Below are 15409 nucleotides of genomic sequence, written 5' to 3' on the forward strand. Positions count from 1 at the left end.
AGATTTTTGTTGCCCCAATCACAATGTGTCACGTGGTCAGACCCCTTACAGGGTGACCAATTTGATATTCGTCCCTGGCTTTTTTCTAATTAGGGGCCCTACCCCAGAAGTGGCTTCAAAGAGTGGTCCGTGGGGTCAGAAATAAATGCTCCTCCCCACGGGGCGAGGAGCAGCTGGAATACTCAACCTTGGACTGGTCCTTTCCGGTTTCTGGGCCTCAGTTTCCTTATCTGCAAAGGAGAGGACTGGGGCAACCTCAAAGTTGTAACTTTCTGATTGTACCCAAGACGCCCCTAAACACCAGCGCCAGTAGCGAGCGACCGAGCGGGCGCTCCAGCCGGGGTCCCCGCCCTCCGGCGGAGTGCGGTTAAAGCCTGACACAGCAGCCCCGCCCCGCGCCCCGCCCGCTGCCTGGGTCACCCCGCCGCCGGGAGGGCCGGGCTTCCGCCCTCCACGTTGTTGTTCCCGACGTGGGCCACGCCCCCTTGGCCTGGGCTATGGACGCCTCGCCTTAACCGCCCTCAACCCGGCCCCAGAGTAAAGGGTGGCCTCCGGGGCGGCAGAGTCAGAATCTCCATCCATGTCACACACGCGTGGACAAAGACAAGAGTTTGGAGGAAGGAAAGAGAAAGGCATGGTTTTAAATGGAGGATGGTGAAAAGTAATGGGAAGACCGGGGCACGACTGCGGGATTCCCTTTTCGGTGTTCCACCCCATGTTCACCCAGTGGCCCCATCTGCACCCGCGAATGTGACCCCGAAGACGCTGGCCCTTTAAACAGAAGGCTGGCGGCGCGGGGTGTCCATGTGGAGCTGCTCCATGCCGTGTTGTCCTGCCCGCCCATTGGCCCACGGCCCGGTGACGTCGCCTAATAGGATGCGAACGCACTGCGGGGGGAGGAACGGAGACAAAACGCGGAACCGGATCGCCACTCCGCTCCCTTCGCCAGTTCTCTGACAGTCTCCTGCCGTCAGCTCCGCCCAGGGGCGGGTCCCGGGGGAATTGCGACAACGAGGTAGTTGCGGGATTTAGGTCGCGGGTGGAGGGAGCGCGGAGATGTAGGGGTCAGGCCAGTCTCACCATACTAAAGTTTCCCTCGCCTGAACTATCCTTATTTGAGCTATCTTAAGTCTTGAATCTTCCACCCTTCCTTCCCTCCAGCAGGACTTATTTCGTCGTGACCGGACACGCACCCCTTGTTCAACCTGTGGCTTGCCGTCGGGGCGGGGCGGGGCGGGAGAGCGGAAATACAGCGAGCAAACCCGGCTCCGTCTCCTCCAGCCCCCGCCCGGGCCACGTGTTTGCGCGCTGTCTGGTGGGCGGGGCCTTGCTGGCCCCGCCCTCCCTTCGTGAGACGCCGCGGCCCTGCGGGCGGGGGCTCCGGTCCGGGCTTTGGCTGCCGCCCCGGTGTAGTAGCGGGGGCGGCGGCCGGGGGCAGCGCGGCTCCTTCCCTTGTTGTGTGTGTCGGTGCCTCCTCGCCATCTTGTTGCAAAGCCCTTTCTTGTCGGCGGGACTCCCGGGGGCCGCGGGGCGGGAGGCATCAGAAGGGAGGAAGGGAGGGAGGAGAAGAAGGGAGGCAGTGCCGCCTTTTTTTTTTTTTTTTTTTTGCATCACGTTTTTTAAAAATTTGCAAATTTATATTTTGCAAACATTTTGGGAGACATTGATTTTTCTCCCCGTGCTCCCCCGTTCTTCTTGCGGAGTGCGCTGCGCCGCCCAGCCCTGTCGCCCCCCGGAGGTGATCCCTCCCTCCTGCCTGCCCGCCAGCCTGACCTGTGCCCGGCTCGCGGGCCGCAGCCTCGGCCCCGGCGCGCCCCCGGCAGCTCTCGGCGCGATGAGCATAGAGACGCTACTGGAGGCGGCCCGCTTCCTGGAATGGCAAGCGCAGCAACAACAGAGAGCACGTGGTGAGCGGCCGGGCTGGGCCCCTGGGGCACTGGGGAAGGGGAAGCGAGTGACCCCGGTATCTGAGCCCACGCGAAACCACGGGCAGGCTCCCCGCCCAGGCGGCCTGCGAAGCCGGGCAACGCACGGCTCCCCGCAAGAGCCGCCGCCCGGGGAGGAGTGATGTGGGCAGTGAAATTAATTAATGAATTCATTAACATGCAGCAAGGGACGCGGCTCCTGCGGGCGTCACCCCAGCTGCCTTGGTACCCTTGTGCACCTTCGGTGGGGGGCTCCTTTTGCGTGGGCCAGCGGAGCCCTCGGTAGCGCTGAGGATGTGTGAGCCGTGGGGTGGGGTGAGGAATAGTGTTGCGTGGGGGTGGCAGACCCGCGTGTGCGTGCGTGAGTGCACGGGGGATGTGTGATGTGCGTCTCGGGAGAGCGGATGAACGGACGTGTACACGGGCGTGTGTATAGCACACGAGTGGGCGTGTGTGTAACGGAGTGGTGGTGGGGATTACTCTACGCCGAGCAGCTCTCCGGCTTCCCTGGCCCTGTGGGGAGGGTGCGGGGGGCGCTCCCGGCAGATCTACGCGCCGCTTGGGGCGGAGGCGGCCTTTGCAGAATGAAATGACATCGCGTGTCTTATGATCCTGGCCAGCCCGGCCTGACCCCGCCTCCCAGAGCTGGGCTGGGTCGCGCGCGTCAGGGGTTTGGGTGAGAGCCGGACTAATTGCGTGTCTTCAAAACGGCCCGCGGGTCGCTGGGGGCAGCCCCCAGGCCCCCCTCGCTGCACACTGCTTTAGCCGGTGTGGAATGTGGCGTGTCTGCGCGTTCCAAACCCGCTCTCGCCTGGAATGTTGCGTGTGCTTGCGTTCCAAGCCCGTTGGTTACACCGGGTGGTGACGTGGACGGGCTCCGCCCCCGACCACGTGCACCGGGGACACTCCCGCTGGGGACGGCGCGGTCCGGCCCCTCCTCGCCGCCTCGCGCTCGTCCGGGGGCGGGGTCTGGGCGGGGCTGGCAAGGGGCCTTGCGCCGGGTTGGGCCCTGGCCCTGGCCTCTGGGCATCTCCCAGGGAGAGCCTTTGCCCTGCGGAGGAGGAGTCGAGCTCACCTGTCGGTTCTCGCCCCATCTCCTGTGTTTGATCCTGAGGCGAGGGGAACCCTCAGAATCTCAGTGCAACTAGACATTTAGAGCTCACGTCTTCCCACTGACCCCCAAAACGTTCTCACCAGCCCCCCCCCCCCACCGGCAACATGCTGGGCCATACTGGAACGAGCTGGGCTGAGAAGGGGCAAACTTTGGCGCTCCCTCGACAGGGAGACGACGACACTAACATCTCCTATCCCCATGCGCCCTTGGTGGTCTGTAGCTTCAGGATGCTGCAAAAAGAGGGGCTGGGAGGAAAGAGCTTCCTTTCCCAGACTGCCGCTAGGGCCTCAGCCTTGCTGCGATGTGTGTATGCAGGTCCTGGGGACTCCCGTTCCCTCCCAGCCGCCACAGACCCCCTCGGCAGGGTCGGTCATGGTGGAGAGAGTGCTTCGCTCTCCTTTCCTTTCTCTCTGCCTATTGTTGCTTCAATGATGAGTCATGCAGGAGGTAGTAGTGTGTGTTGTGTGCGCGCGCGCGCGCGCCGTGTGCCGCCGCGGCGGCGGGCGGGGGAGCGGCGGCGGGCAAGGGGCGGGGGGCTGCGGGGCCGCCGGCCTAGTCGGGTCGCCGACCAGCCTCTCAAGGTCAAGAGTCACTCGAGATACTGGAGACCTAGATGCTTGGGTTTTGCGGAACTGATGGGCTGGGACATCCGCCACATTCTCCTCCCCCTTGTCTTCTGGGTCCAGAGCAGGGTCAGGCAATGGACAGTGCAGTGGTAGTGACCGAGGATGTCCTTCCTGTGGGCCCAGTGGTGGGGGGAGGAGCGTGCACCAGGTTTGGAGAGACTGAGTCACCTGCTGCCACCATCAACACAATGCAGTTGGAGAATAGCTATTGTGTTCCCACTGTGTACCAGGCCCTCTGCTTGGGGTGAACCTGTTGATGCTGATTTTACCCTCGGGGAACACTCACTTTATCCTCCCCTTCCCACTCGTTCCCAAATAAGAAAGCCCAGAGCTGACCAGGGAGGCGGAAGGTGATATGGAGGAACCCAGGAAAGGTTCTCTCCCGAGAAGTTACAGAGCCTTGCTCCACCCCAGAGGGTGAGAACTGGGGGCAGGCCAAGTTCAGCTGCCCAGTCACAGCTTCCTGGTGCTCGATCAGGGGGTCTTAAGGGATGAGTGGGTGCTTTAAAGCCAAATCTACTCCAGAAACTCATGTACAGATGGCCAGACCTGGTCCCAGCAGTTTAATCTCCAGAATTCATTTTCTTCTCCCTCTTGATGTTCTGGCCTCTGACCTGGGTTGGGAGGAATAGGAGAGAAGGGGGTGGCATGTGAACTTGCTGACCAGAACCAGTTTGCTGGGGTATACCTGATGACCAGCTCTGAGCAGGGATCCTCTTGTCCATTCCCCCTTTCAACCTCAAGGGTGGGTTTCCTGACCTAGACCAGCCAGTTTGCTCACATGATGAACCTGAGGATGTGTGTGCATGTGAATATGTGAGACAGAAGACAGGAAAGGGCTGAGCCATCCTGGTGCTCAGCAGGAGGGCCTGGCCTGGTCATGCAGGTGGCTCAGATGCAACTCTCTTCTGTCTTGACTGGAGAGAACTGGTCTGAATCTCCAGAGGCTCCTGACCAAGTCTCACCTTGGGCCTGCCTCAAGCACCAAGCTCCCTGTTAGCACTCAGGAGGGAAGAATCCTTGGTGCATGTTCCAAGCCACCCAGTGTGGACTCCTCCACCAGCCCTGTGCCTACTGAGCTCCTGGGCCACAGTAGCTTGAGAAGGTTGAAGGGAGCACAATCTCCTTGCTCTTGACTGTCGGCTGAAGCCTTGGTCCCTGGATCACCCCAAAGGGGTCATGCTAAATTCTTTGGGGACAGCCCAGGGTGGAGCCGAGGGAAGGTGCCAGAGTATGAGTGCGTGTATGTGAGGGAGACAGGGAGTGCACTTGTGGGCGCAGTGGAACATTCTTGTAAGGATCCTAAATGCACACTGCCCCTGAGCGAGCCCTAAGGGAGGCCCTGCAACCGCCAGTTTGCTTCCTCCTCTCCAGTGCACAGCGAGAGGGTTGCTGCTGGGTGGGGAGTGTGCCAGAGCTGGGGGGAGGGGCAGGAAGCTTTGGTGGGTTGGGTCTGGCATGGGGCACCCCCTTTTCTTCACCGCCAGTCAAGCTTTATCAACCTGGTTGAGGTGTGATAGAGCTTTGCCATTCTCCTGGGTCCTTCCTGGCACCTGTGAGGGGAACTGGCCTGGTTCTGGAAAAGAGAGGGTAGGTGAGGAGGTGAGGTTTGGAGTTGCTTTAAAATATGGGGAATGGGTGGTTTGCCTGCAGTGTGGGTTCCCAGGGCACCTGTCCTTGGGACTTGGCCCTGCCTGTCCCTCTGCCTGTGGAGAATGGAGCACTTGCCCCAACGCCAATAAATGCTTAGGTCCTGGGTCAGTCAGAGCAATGGGGGTACAGGCTGTGTTCGGCCCTCAGCTCAAGGGCCTTGTCTTGTGGGGAGGTGTGGAGTGGAATGGTGGGGAAGGGGACTGGGGATGTCCCAGGACGGGCCTAAGAAGGGTTCTGTAGCTGGAACTCTGCAGGCTTCTTTGCCAGTGTGGTTTGTGGCAACCTGCAGAGCAGAGAGCTGGTTTTCTCTGGGGCTGTAACATAAGCCTGGGCGAGCAAGGCCTCCACGTTGGAGCAGGCCTACATTGTCCTGGCATCTCCCCTTCCTGAAGGGCAGGGGAGATACGGAAGAGGCCCGCTGACCGGCCCAGCCTCTGCACTCTGGCTGCCGGGAAACCACTGAGTGCTCCCCATCTCAGAACACTTCCCCCTTTACTTCCTCCTTCCCCCTGCAGGAGGGAGGGGCTCGGGGCAGGCCTAGTTCACAGGCAAGCTGATGACTGGCCAAGGGACCCTGAGGCCTCAGGTTTTCTGGGGCCTCTGAGCCAGTAAGACATTTGGGGGGTTGGTGCCCTCCTCCTTCCTAGGAGGGAACTTAGCCAACTTCTTCTGTCCCCCAGCCCCACCCAAGGCAGTGGCGTGTTTGGGGCGTGTCCACCAGCCTGTGCTGTCAGCTCTGTTAGTCAGCAGAGGGCTGAACCCAAGGCTGTCCAGCCAGCACCCTGGCCTGGAGGTTGACTCTCCGAGGGCCAGCCCAGCCCTGTGGCCTGGGAACCTGGGTGGTCGGGCCTGGGAGAGGTCAGGGCAAGGTGGAGATGGAGAGGGGCCTCTGGGTCAGCTCCTGAGCAGGCCTCACCTCCTCACCACCTCACCTTCAGCGGAACTGGGAACTGCTGGGGCGCAGGGTTCCCCGAGTCCTTTGCCTTGCCCAACCCCCATTAGGAAGCCTGGCTTTCCTCTCTGCCTGCCTCTTACCATTCCAGTTTGTGCTGCTGCTGGTGGCAGGGAGGGCAGGGGGATTTAGGAGAAATTATTTGTAGCATGAGAAGGGGCGGAGGGGGAACAAGTGTGTTTGTTGAATCGTCCCTGAGGAAAACAAAGGGGACCTAGCCTGGGAGTCAGGAGTCCTGAGCCATTTCCTCATGTATGAAATGAAGGTTATGTCCCTGTCCTGCCTGTAATGTGGGGGTCTTGTGAGGATCCAGGGGGGTGTGAATGTGTGTGGGAAGATACCTAGTGAGCATATGTTGGCACAGCAAGTACAGAGCATCTAGCCAGGCATCAGGAGACTTGCTGTGTGACCTTCAGCAAATCACTTTGCTTCTCTGAGCTGACTTTACCTCATCTGTGAAATGAAGGTACTGCGTGCCCTCTAGAAGGTGCTTGGTAATGTCACTGAAGGCCTTCCCCAGAAGGAGTGCTCTGTCTGTGCCCCTCTGTTCTCCCGTGGTGGCCTGTGAAGTCTTTTGTGGACTGGGCTCTGCCCACCTCTCTGCCCTCCTCTACCGTATCGCTCCTCATCCTCCCAGTTCATCACGTGCTGTGCTGGGCCTGTAGCATCCTCTGACAGCTCCTGCTCTGCCTCCCCCGGCCCCCTGTCCCTCCCCTAGCCTGGACTGTTAGCCTGTTACTTGTCCTCCTGCGCCCCTGCCCCAGGCTGTGAGCTCCCCAGGGCAGGGACCAGGTCTGCCTTATTCATTCACTGCTGTGCCCCGGCCTGGTGCCTGGCTGGATGTGGTTGGGTATTTGTGGTGTCTCAGGCAGGGCAGGGGTGTCGCTGAGCACCGACGGGGATAGGGTCAGAGGATGGGTTATGGTTGGAGGACAGGTGAAACTGGGGCCCAGGACCGTCAGCCCCATTGAGACACCCCCTGTGTTCTCTGTGTGTAGAGGAGCAGGAGCGGCTTCGCTTGGAGCGGGAACGGGAGCAAGAGCAGAAGAAGGCCAGTAGCCTGGCCAGATTGGCACATGCCCTGCCTGTGGAGGAACCCCGCATTGAGGCGCCACCCTTGCCTTTGTCCCCGCCGGCACCCCCACCGGCACCCCCGCCACCAATTGCCACCCCCACGCCACTGACTGTCATTCCTATTCCCGTAGTGACCAACTCCCCTCAGCCACTGCCCCCACCCCCACCGCTGCCCCCTGCAGCCCAGCCTCTGCCCCTGGCACCTCGGCAGCCGGCCCTGGTCAGCACCCCTGGACTCAGCATTAAGGAGCCTGTCCCCCTGCCCACCAGGCCTCAAGTGCCCACTCCTGCTCCCCTCCTGCCAGACTCGAAGGCCACCATTCCATCCACTGGCAGCCCCAAGCCTTTGCAGCCCCTCCCCACACCCATCCTGACCATAGCACCACATCCTGGAGTCCAGCCTCAGCTGGCTCCCCAGCAGCCACCCCCACCCACGCTTGGGACCCTGAAGCTGGCACCAGCTGAAGAAGTCAAATCCAGCGAGCAGAAGAAGAGGCCTGGGGGGTGAGTGAGGTGTGGCAGAGTTGGGGCTGGAGGGATGGAGAGGAGAACTGTCCACCCTCTGGGCTGTGTGTGCAAGACAAGTACCCTCCCATGTTAGCCCTTCAGAGGCATGTCCTGCTGCCCAGAAGCACCTCCTATATTTGGACACATTCTCACTGTGCCCATCTCTGTCCTGGGAATGAATGGCCATCGCCCTCTGTTGTTCTCAGGCTTCTGTGTTCTCGGACTCCCTCCAAGGCTGAGGCTTATGGCATTTCCAGGCCTCTAGACAGAGTATTGGATTATGGGCCTCCTGGGTGAGGGTTGGGGTCAACTGGCTGTTTGAGAGGCCCAAGAGCCCACTGTCTCCCTTGCGGTTGGCTGGGTGGGATGGAGGGTTACAGGGCTTGTGGCTTATGAGCATAGATGTGCCCTCCAGGGCGTGAACACAGCACTGCACAGAATGACCCCTCTGTTGCTGTTTTTATAGAGAGAGAATGTTGGGGACAAAAAGCTGTGGCAATTTGTGGGGTGGCCGCGGGGGTCAAGAAGGCCTCCTAATCTGGCCCTCCTCCCTGAGCCTCCTGTCTGTCTGGGTTTCAGGATCGGAACCAGAGAAGTCCACAACAAATTGGAGAAGAACAGGTGTGTGTGCGTGCGTGTGTGACTCGAGCCCACCCCGCCTGCTCCCAGGACTCGCCCCACCCTTGGTCCCCCGAGTGCCCCTTGGGCCTTCCCTCCCCGATCCAGCCCCCGCCTCCCGGCGCTGGCTGACCCGTCCTTGCTCCCTCTCCCCAGGAGGGCCCATCTGAAGGAATGCTTTGAGACCCTGAAGCGTAACATCCCCAACGTGGATGACAAGAAGACGTCAAATCTGAGCGTGCTGCGGACTGCGCTGCGGTACATCCAGGTATGGGGGAGGGAAGCAGCGGCCGGCGGTGGCGGCACCAGCTTCCTCCCCACTTCGCCGCCCTCCTTCCCTCGCTGCGGCCCGGCCCCGCCCTGCCGCTCTCCCCGCTCCCCCGCCCGCCTCCACGCGGGCGCTGAGCACATGGCCCGGCTGACGTCAGCGGGGCTCCCTGCCCGGGAGGGGGCGGGCGGAAGGGCGCGCGTGCGCAGAGGATAGCGCGGCGGCGCTCCCCTGCCCGCCTCCCCCGCCCGCTCCGCGGAGCCCCTGCCGTCTGCTCGGCACCACAGCCTCGGCGTCCCTGGGACCCGGGTGGCGCGCGCTGTAGACTCGCTTGGTGTAAAACCCCGAGCCCGGCCCCCGCTTTGCGCGTGCTAGTGCACCCGCGGGTGAAAAGGGCGTGGAGGGAGCCCGGCGCCCCAACCCGCCCGCAGAGCCTCGGCGGGAACCCGGGTTCGGCCTGTCTGTTGCTGGTTGTGGGGGCAATCAGGGCGTGGTCTCCGGCCACACTGCGGCACGCGAGGCCCCCCGCTTTTACCCCAGAAAGATTAAGGCTTTTTTGGTGCGTGCATTGAGGTGCCACGACCTCAGTTTGGGGATTGGGGGGAATGCGACGGTCTGGGTGACAAATACGCTGGGTGTCACCAAACCTTAAAAAAATTACGCTTTCCTCCCAACTGGGTTAAAAAAAAAAGGCGATCCCTTTTTTAAGGGGCCCTCCTGGCCGTGTGCCCCAGATTTGGGCACTGGCTTCCCTCTGCAGTACTGGGGGTGGGGGCTGCCAGATAAGACAGTTGCCATGACGGCCCTGAGTTTCGGTTTCCCTGGAAACCGGCGGTGGGTTCCGCGGGCCGGGAAGGAGGCTGTGGGGGATGGGGCGGGCCGCCACGCTCGGCTGCCGTGGAGACGGAGAGCCGTTGGGGAATGGGAGGGACTTAGGGCTCCCTGCCCACGTGGGGCGGGGGCAGGGTGAGCTTCAGGGTCTCCTTGTTGACCCACTTGTGAAGCCTGGGGTGCTGGGCGGCGTCACGGCCCCGGGGGAGGGGACAGCGAGGGTCCGGCCAGGCTACGAGGCAGCTGCGGGACGCCACCCCTCCTCCGGCCTCGACTGCCGGGTCATAGCCCTGAGGTAACCGGAGCCTGACTTGATGGGGGGGAGGGCGGAGGCGCTGCTTCGCGACTGCTTTCAGCCGGCGGATCCCTCCCCGCCTCACGCGAACGCGCGCCCTTCCTCCCGCCCTCCGGGACGAGGGGGAGGGGCTGGCACGCCTCCAGGCCACTTCCCGGCAGCCGGTGGGGCGGGGCCGAGCTCGTGGATTGGCTGGGCCTGGCTGGGGGCGGGGCTCCTGAGCGTGCGAAGGGAGGGTGCGCCCGGCGGGGAGTGACGCAGCAATGCCGGGTCCGCGTGGGTGCGCCCGTGCTCCGGGAGGGGCGGGGCCTCACTGGCTGCCGGAATTGCCCCGGCGCGGAGCCGGAGAGGGGCCCTGGTTTTCGGGGGGTCCCGGGAGGCTGTGAAAGGCTGGATGGCTTATTTCTGGGTGTTTTCTGCGGAATTTGGGCCTGGGTATAATTTAGTGGTCTTTCAGTCATTCGGCCTCTTAGCAAGTTACTGTCTACATGGTGTGACATTTCCTGTAAATAATCAATTTCCTCTCCTGTACAGTGACGGTGCATGGGAAAAAATAATAGTACCTTTGTTATAGGAGTGTTAGGTGGGTTAGCTGAGGTTGTTTTTATATGTAATTCGCAGCAGTCTAAATAGTAATTATTATCGAGTGATACGAAGGATGGAATGGCACGTTCCTCTATAGATGCATAGATACGTACTTAGGGAGGGGCGCCTTGTCTAACGTGTAGATTTGAAAAGAATTCGGAAATACTCAGTGGAAGCCGCAGAATGAAGCTCCTCAGGATCTGGGCCTGGGTTAAGTAGGAAGTGGAGTGGATCCCAGGCTATTTGTAAGGGATACTTGTGCTGATAATAGAAGCAGGAACAGCAGAAAACTCACAAGACTTTCTGTAAATCGTCAACTTCATTCATTCATTTATTCATTCAGGTACTTTTAGCCAGGCCCTATGTCTGTTTCTGAAGATACAGTAGAGAGCAAAGAAAAAAATATGGGTCTCTGTCCTCAGAGGTTTGGTCTTGTGACAGATTATAAACAAGTAAACATACAGAAGACTGCCAGGAGGGCATAATGGGGACAGGTGTGTCAGGATATGTTCTGGGAAGGTAGGGAAGTCAGTGCTGAGGAAAGGACATTTGAGCTGAGATCTGCAGAGTAAGTCTGGGTGAAGTAGGCAAGGGGGGGTGGGCAGAGAGCCCAGAATAGGCCAAAGTTTCTCCATTGGGGGGGGCAGTAGGATGCATTTTTGGAAGCAAAAGATAAAGCTGCATGGTGGTGCACACCTGTAGTCTTAGCTACTTGGGAAGTTAAGGTGGGAGGAATGCTTGAGCCCAGGAGTTTGAGAGCAGCATGGACAGCATAGTGAGACCCCATCTGAAAAATAAAAACATAAAGGACAAACAAAAAGTTGGTTAGGGTGGTTGCCATGCAGAGATGGGGGAGGACAGCAGGCACAAGAGGAGAGTCAAAACTTGGTCCTGGAGAGGCCAGTGGGACAATGTGGACTGAGAGCTTTGGTTGTATGCTGAGAGCAGGCAGCCATGGGAAGGTTGTAGGCCCCAGCCAGACTCTAGAGCAGCCTAGAGGTGGTACAGGATTTGAAGAAAGCCACAGTGAAGTGGACAGGAAGAAGAGTAGACAGGTATCAAACCATACATCCAGGTAGTCACAGGAAGGAAATGGGTTTAAAATGAAGCAGTTGTGGACTAAAGTTAGAACATGGAGAAACTGCAGGGGTCCTAGGCCTGTGGAGAACTGGAGTAGGCGAGAAGAGGAAGTTTTGACCCATGACACCCCCTGGCCCCAAAGTCTAGCTACCCCAAAAGTGGGTAGAGTTCAGGATGGCCACTTCCAGCACCCAGCTGTCAGGGTGGCTGACTCACCATGGGCCCGTTGTTGATGTGGCCTTAATTTGATATCACATCCAGCCTTGGCCTCTGAGGGGTAGAGCCAGGTGAGAAGCCAATGTAGTGTGTGTGTATGTGTGTGCAAGGAGGAGAGGAGGTCTTTCCTACTGTCTTTCTAACAGAAAAATGGGTCAGGTCAGGAGTTCATGGGGGCGCGGAAAAGACTTTTGGTGTAGAAGGAAGCTGAGAAATGGGACACATGCCGGCCTTTTAGAGCTGCTAGTAGGCTTTGTGCAAAGGGAAACTGTAGCCCCTTAGACAGGGGAGCCACAGTGTGGAAGGCATGGTAGCTGTTCCGATGCCAGGGGTCGACTCCTAAGAGATGGAAGATTGCCAGTGATCCCGGAAGTGGTGCCATGAATCAGGGAGCTCCCTCCCGATGTTCTCAGTGAAGGGTGTGGTATCATCGCCATGGGAGGAGGGCCAACCTAAAACCTTAGTGAAGGATTGAAGCCTCTCCGGGATTGCTCAGTTGGAGTCAGTGGGTGCTTTAGGGCACCCCAAGAGCCATGTTTCATTGGTTAGTTTAGCTCAGGTACAGGTGTGGGAAAGGGGGGATGTTCAGCAGCCTGGGAAGGAAGTCTAAGGGCTGTGGGCAGGGTGGTTGGGAGGAGAGGTGGGGTACAGTGTATAATAGAGCATTATCGAGAGGCAGCACACGTGGGCACACTGGGGTATGGCCCAGGAGGTCGCAGAGGAGGTGCGGAGCCAGCAGGTGCCGGGGAGGAGATGGAGATGAAACAGGGAGGGGTGGGGTCACAAAGTCTAGTGAGTCATTCTCCAAGGATGTTGAAGTTACCAAGGAGACAAGTGAATGGTGAGATAGAAGCAAGCGTAGGATTGTTTGGGGTTTTTTGGGGAAAGGGTTCCAAGGAGGTAGCTTGTGGCATTGGTGACTGAACAGAGAGTATGAATGGTGGGGTGGCCTTGGGTCTGACCAGGGAAGGGGGCAAGAGGCAGCAAGGCCTCTCGGGAGAGAGTTGATGTGAGGGTGGGGCTGACCTGGATCTGTGCTTGCCTTCGACAGTGCCTGCCTAAGAGCCCACATTGCCCAGGATCCTGGGCCCCACTGGGCAGAGGCCTGGACCAGGATGCAGGCGTGGTCTCCAACAGCCTTGTCAGGCTGGGCCCCTGGTGGCTGCAGACTTGTCCCTGTGGGTTGGCTGATGTGGAGAGATGCTTTGAGGTACCATGGGCCCTGAGGCTGCTACTAAGTGTGTCTTGCTCTCCCTTACTCTGTCCCCCAGTCCCTGAAGAGGAAGGAGAAGGAATATGAGCATGAGATGGAGCGGCTGGCTCGGGAGAAGATTGCCACGCAGCAGCGGCTGGCAGAGCTCAAGCACGAGCTGAGCCAGTGGATGGACGTGCTGGAGATCGACCGTGTGCTCCGGCAGACGGGCCAGCCTGAGGACGACCAGGCCTCCACGTCGACTGCCTCTGGTGAGCCCCGGCCCCTGTGCTGGCCGTACCACCCTCAAATGTTGCACCCTGCACCTCAAATTCCAGCCTCCCTGGCCAGGGTTTTGCCCACTGGAAAAGATGCCCCTTGCCCCAGCCCTGTCATATCCCCGGGTCCCCACAGGCATCTATGCATCCAACCACCTGTTTCCCAAACTCTTCTGACCTGCTCCCTGCCCCCTATTCCCCCACAGAGGGTGAGGACAACATAGACGAGGATATGGAGGAGGACCGGGCGGGCCTAGGCCCACCTAAGCTGAGCCATCGTCCCCAACCGGAGCTGCTGAAGTCCACCCTGCCACCCCCCAGCACCGCCCCCGCGCCTCTGCCTCCACACTCCCACCCCCACCCCCACCCGGTGGCCCTGTCTCCCGCCCACCTCCCTGTGCAGCAGCAGCCGCCACAGCAGAAGACCCCTCTGCCAGCTCCTCCTCCCCCACCGGCTGCCCCTGCCCAGACGCTGGTGCCAGCTCCAGCCCATTTGGTGGCCACGGCTGGGGGCGGCTCTACAGTCATTGCCCACACGGCCACCACCCACGCCTCAGTCATCCAGACTGTGAACCACGTTCTACAGGGGCCGGGTGGCAAGCACATTGCCCACATAGCCCCCTCGGCCCCCAGCCCTGCTGTGCAGCTGGCACCTGCCACTCCTCCCATTGGCCACATCACAGTGCACCCTGCCACCCTCAACCATGTGGCCCACCTGGGCTCCCAGCTGCCCTTGTACCCACAGCCTGTGGCGGTGAGCCAGCCTGTGGCGGTGAGCCACATCGCCCACACCCTCTCGCACCAGCAAGTGAATGGCACAGCTGGGCTGGGGCCCCCAGCCACTGTCATGGCAAAGCCAGCTGTGGGGGCTCAGGTGGTCCACCACCCCCAGCTGGTGGGCCAGACAGTGCTCAACCCTGTGACCATGGTCACCATGCCCTCCTTCCCAGTCAGCACACTCAAGCTGGCTTGAGGATGAGGCCACTCAGAGGCCCCCAGTGGGGGCAGGGAGGGGGACCTGTCCCCCACTGTCCCACCCACCAGCTCCACACATTCCAGCCAGGCCCGGGCCCGCCCGCCCCCACCCCCACCCCCAGGCCTCCTAGGGGAAGGGGATACAGAGACTCTGAGCCAGGGGAGGGAGGGGCCGCCCCAGGGAGTTGGGCACAGGGCAGGGGCTTACCCTGCTGCACTAGGACTTGCTAAAGTGACTGATGAGAGATACTCTGAACGTGCCGCCTGTCCGGCCTGGTGCCAGCTCCAATGCTGTTCCTGCTTCCCCACCCTGTCCCCTGAAATCAGTGCGATGTGGATGTCATGTTCTCTGACTTCTTCCCTCCCCTGCCTGCCTTCCCGTGCTGCTGCTGCTGCTGCTGCTGCTGCTATTGCTGTCTGGTGAGGTGGCCGAGTGCCCTGGGCCTCCCTACCAGAGCTTCGGTGTTCTCTTCCCAGGCCTTTGGAGGGGAAATAGGGAAAGCAGAACTGAAGCCACTTGGCCCAGAAAGCTGGGGATGGGGGTGGCGAGGGCCTTGCTCTGAGCACAGGTGACAAATCTTAGGAAGTGGCTGGTCTGGAGTCCCACCTAGACAGGTGGGTGCCCCAGCCTGGGGCTCTCTGACCCAGTTGCAGTCACTGTGATTTGTTACAGTAGAAACTATTTTTAATGATTCTCTACCAACAATAAACCAAACCCAAGCTATTGCCAAGCTTCCTGAACACCCCCTCCAATCCCTGCCACTGGGCTCTTGACCTCAGGAAGGCAGGCTGGGGGTAGGGAAGGAGGGGCTTGGCTGTCCTGCCTTCTGCCCCTGTCCCCTGCAGCGTGTGTCTGGACTGGGAGGAGAGCTGTTCCGGACCTCTGTCCCTGTCCTCGGCTGTTCATTTCAAGAAGGCAGCAAGGAGGGGCGCTGTCCACCGCCTGCTTCCCTGACCTCTGCTCGGTGCTGTGCACTGCCCCAAGGGATAGGTGGGCCTGGGTGTCTGTGGGTTTGGGTGTCTCTTGCAGCTTGGGAGACATGGGCCAGCATCTGGTCTTGGGTCCAGGAGCCTGGAAGCCACATTGTTGAGGCATCAGGGAGTTAAAATCCAAAGGCTTGGTCAAAGCCCTAAATCTTTCCCCAAACAAGCCCTGGAGACCTACACAGGGCGGGGCCTGAGCTGGATCATCACTGACTGCAGAGGAGGCTGCTGCTTCT

At 60.3% G+C, this 15409-nt stretch overlaps 1 protein-coding gene across 1 annotated transcript; it reads left to right on the forward strand.

Moving 5' to 3' along the window:
• The first annotated feature begins 1638 nt into the window (after window positions 1-1638).
• MNT (MAX network transcriptional repressor) lies at window positions 1639-14283 on the forward strand. The gene is made up of 6 exons (XM_069483482.1): window positions 1639-1907; window positions 7269-7848; window positions 8431-8472; window positions 8626-8737; window positions 13016-13208; window positions 13421-14283. The coding sequence occupies exons 1-6, from the start codon at window positions 1835-1837 to the stop codon at window positions 14185-14187; spliced, it is 1767 nt and encodes a 588-aa protein (XP_069339583.1). The 5' UTR covers window positions 1639-1834; the 3' UTR covers window positions 14188-14283.
• The last annotated feature ends 1126 nt before the right edge of the window (window positions 14284-15409 follow it).

The sequence above is a fragment of the Eulemur rufifrons genome, chromosome 9, assembly GCF_041146395.1.
Source record: "Eulemur rufifrons isolate Redbay chromosome 9, OSU_ERuf_1, whole genome shotgun sequence".
Classification (NCBI taxonomy): Eukaryota; Metazoa; Chordata; class Mammalia; order Primates; family Lemuridae; genus Eulemur; species Eulemur rufifrons.

What these genes read in the sequence shown, in the direction of transcription:
- MNT (XM_069483482.1), top strand. Translation starts at nt 1,835, where the DNA reads ATGAGCATAGAGACGCTACTGGAGGCGGCCCGCTTCCTGGAATGGCAA. An exon ending in CAGAAGAAGAGGCCTGGGGG is followed by an intron (nt 7,849 to 8,430) that starts GTGAGTGAGGTG and finishes TCTGGGTTTCAG; the next exon opens with GATCGGAACCAGAGAAGTCC. An exon ending in CTCCACGTCGACTGCCTCTG is followed by an intron (nt 13,209 to 13,420) that starts GTGAGCCCCGGC and finishes ATTCCCCCACAG; the next exon opens with AGGGTGAGGACAACATAGAC.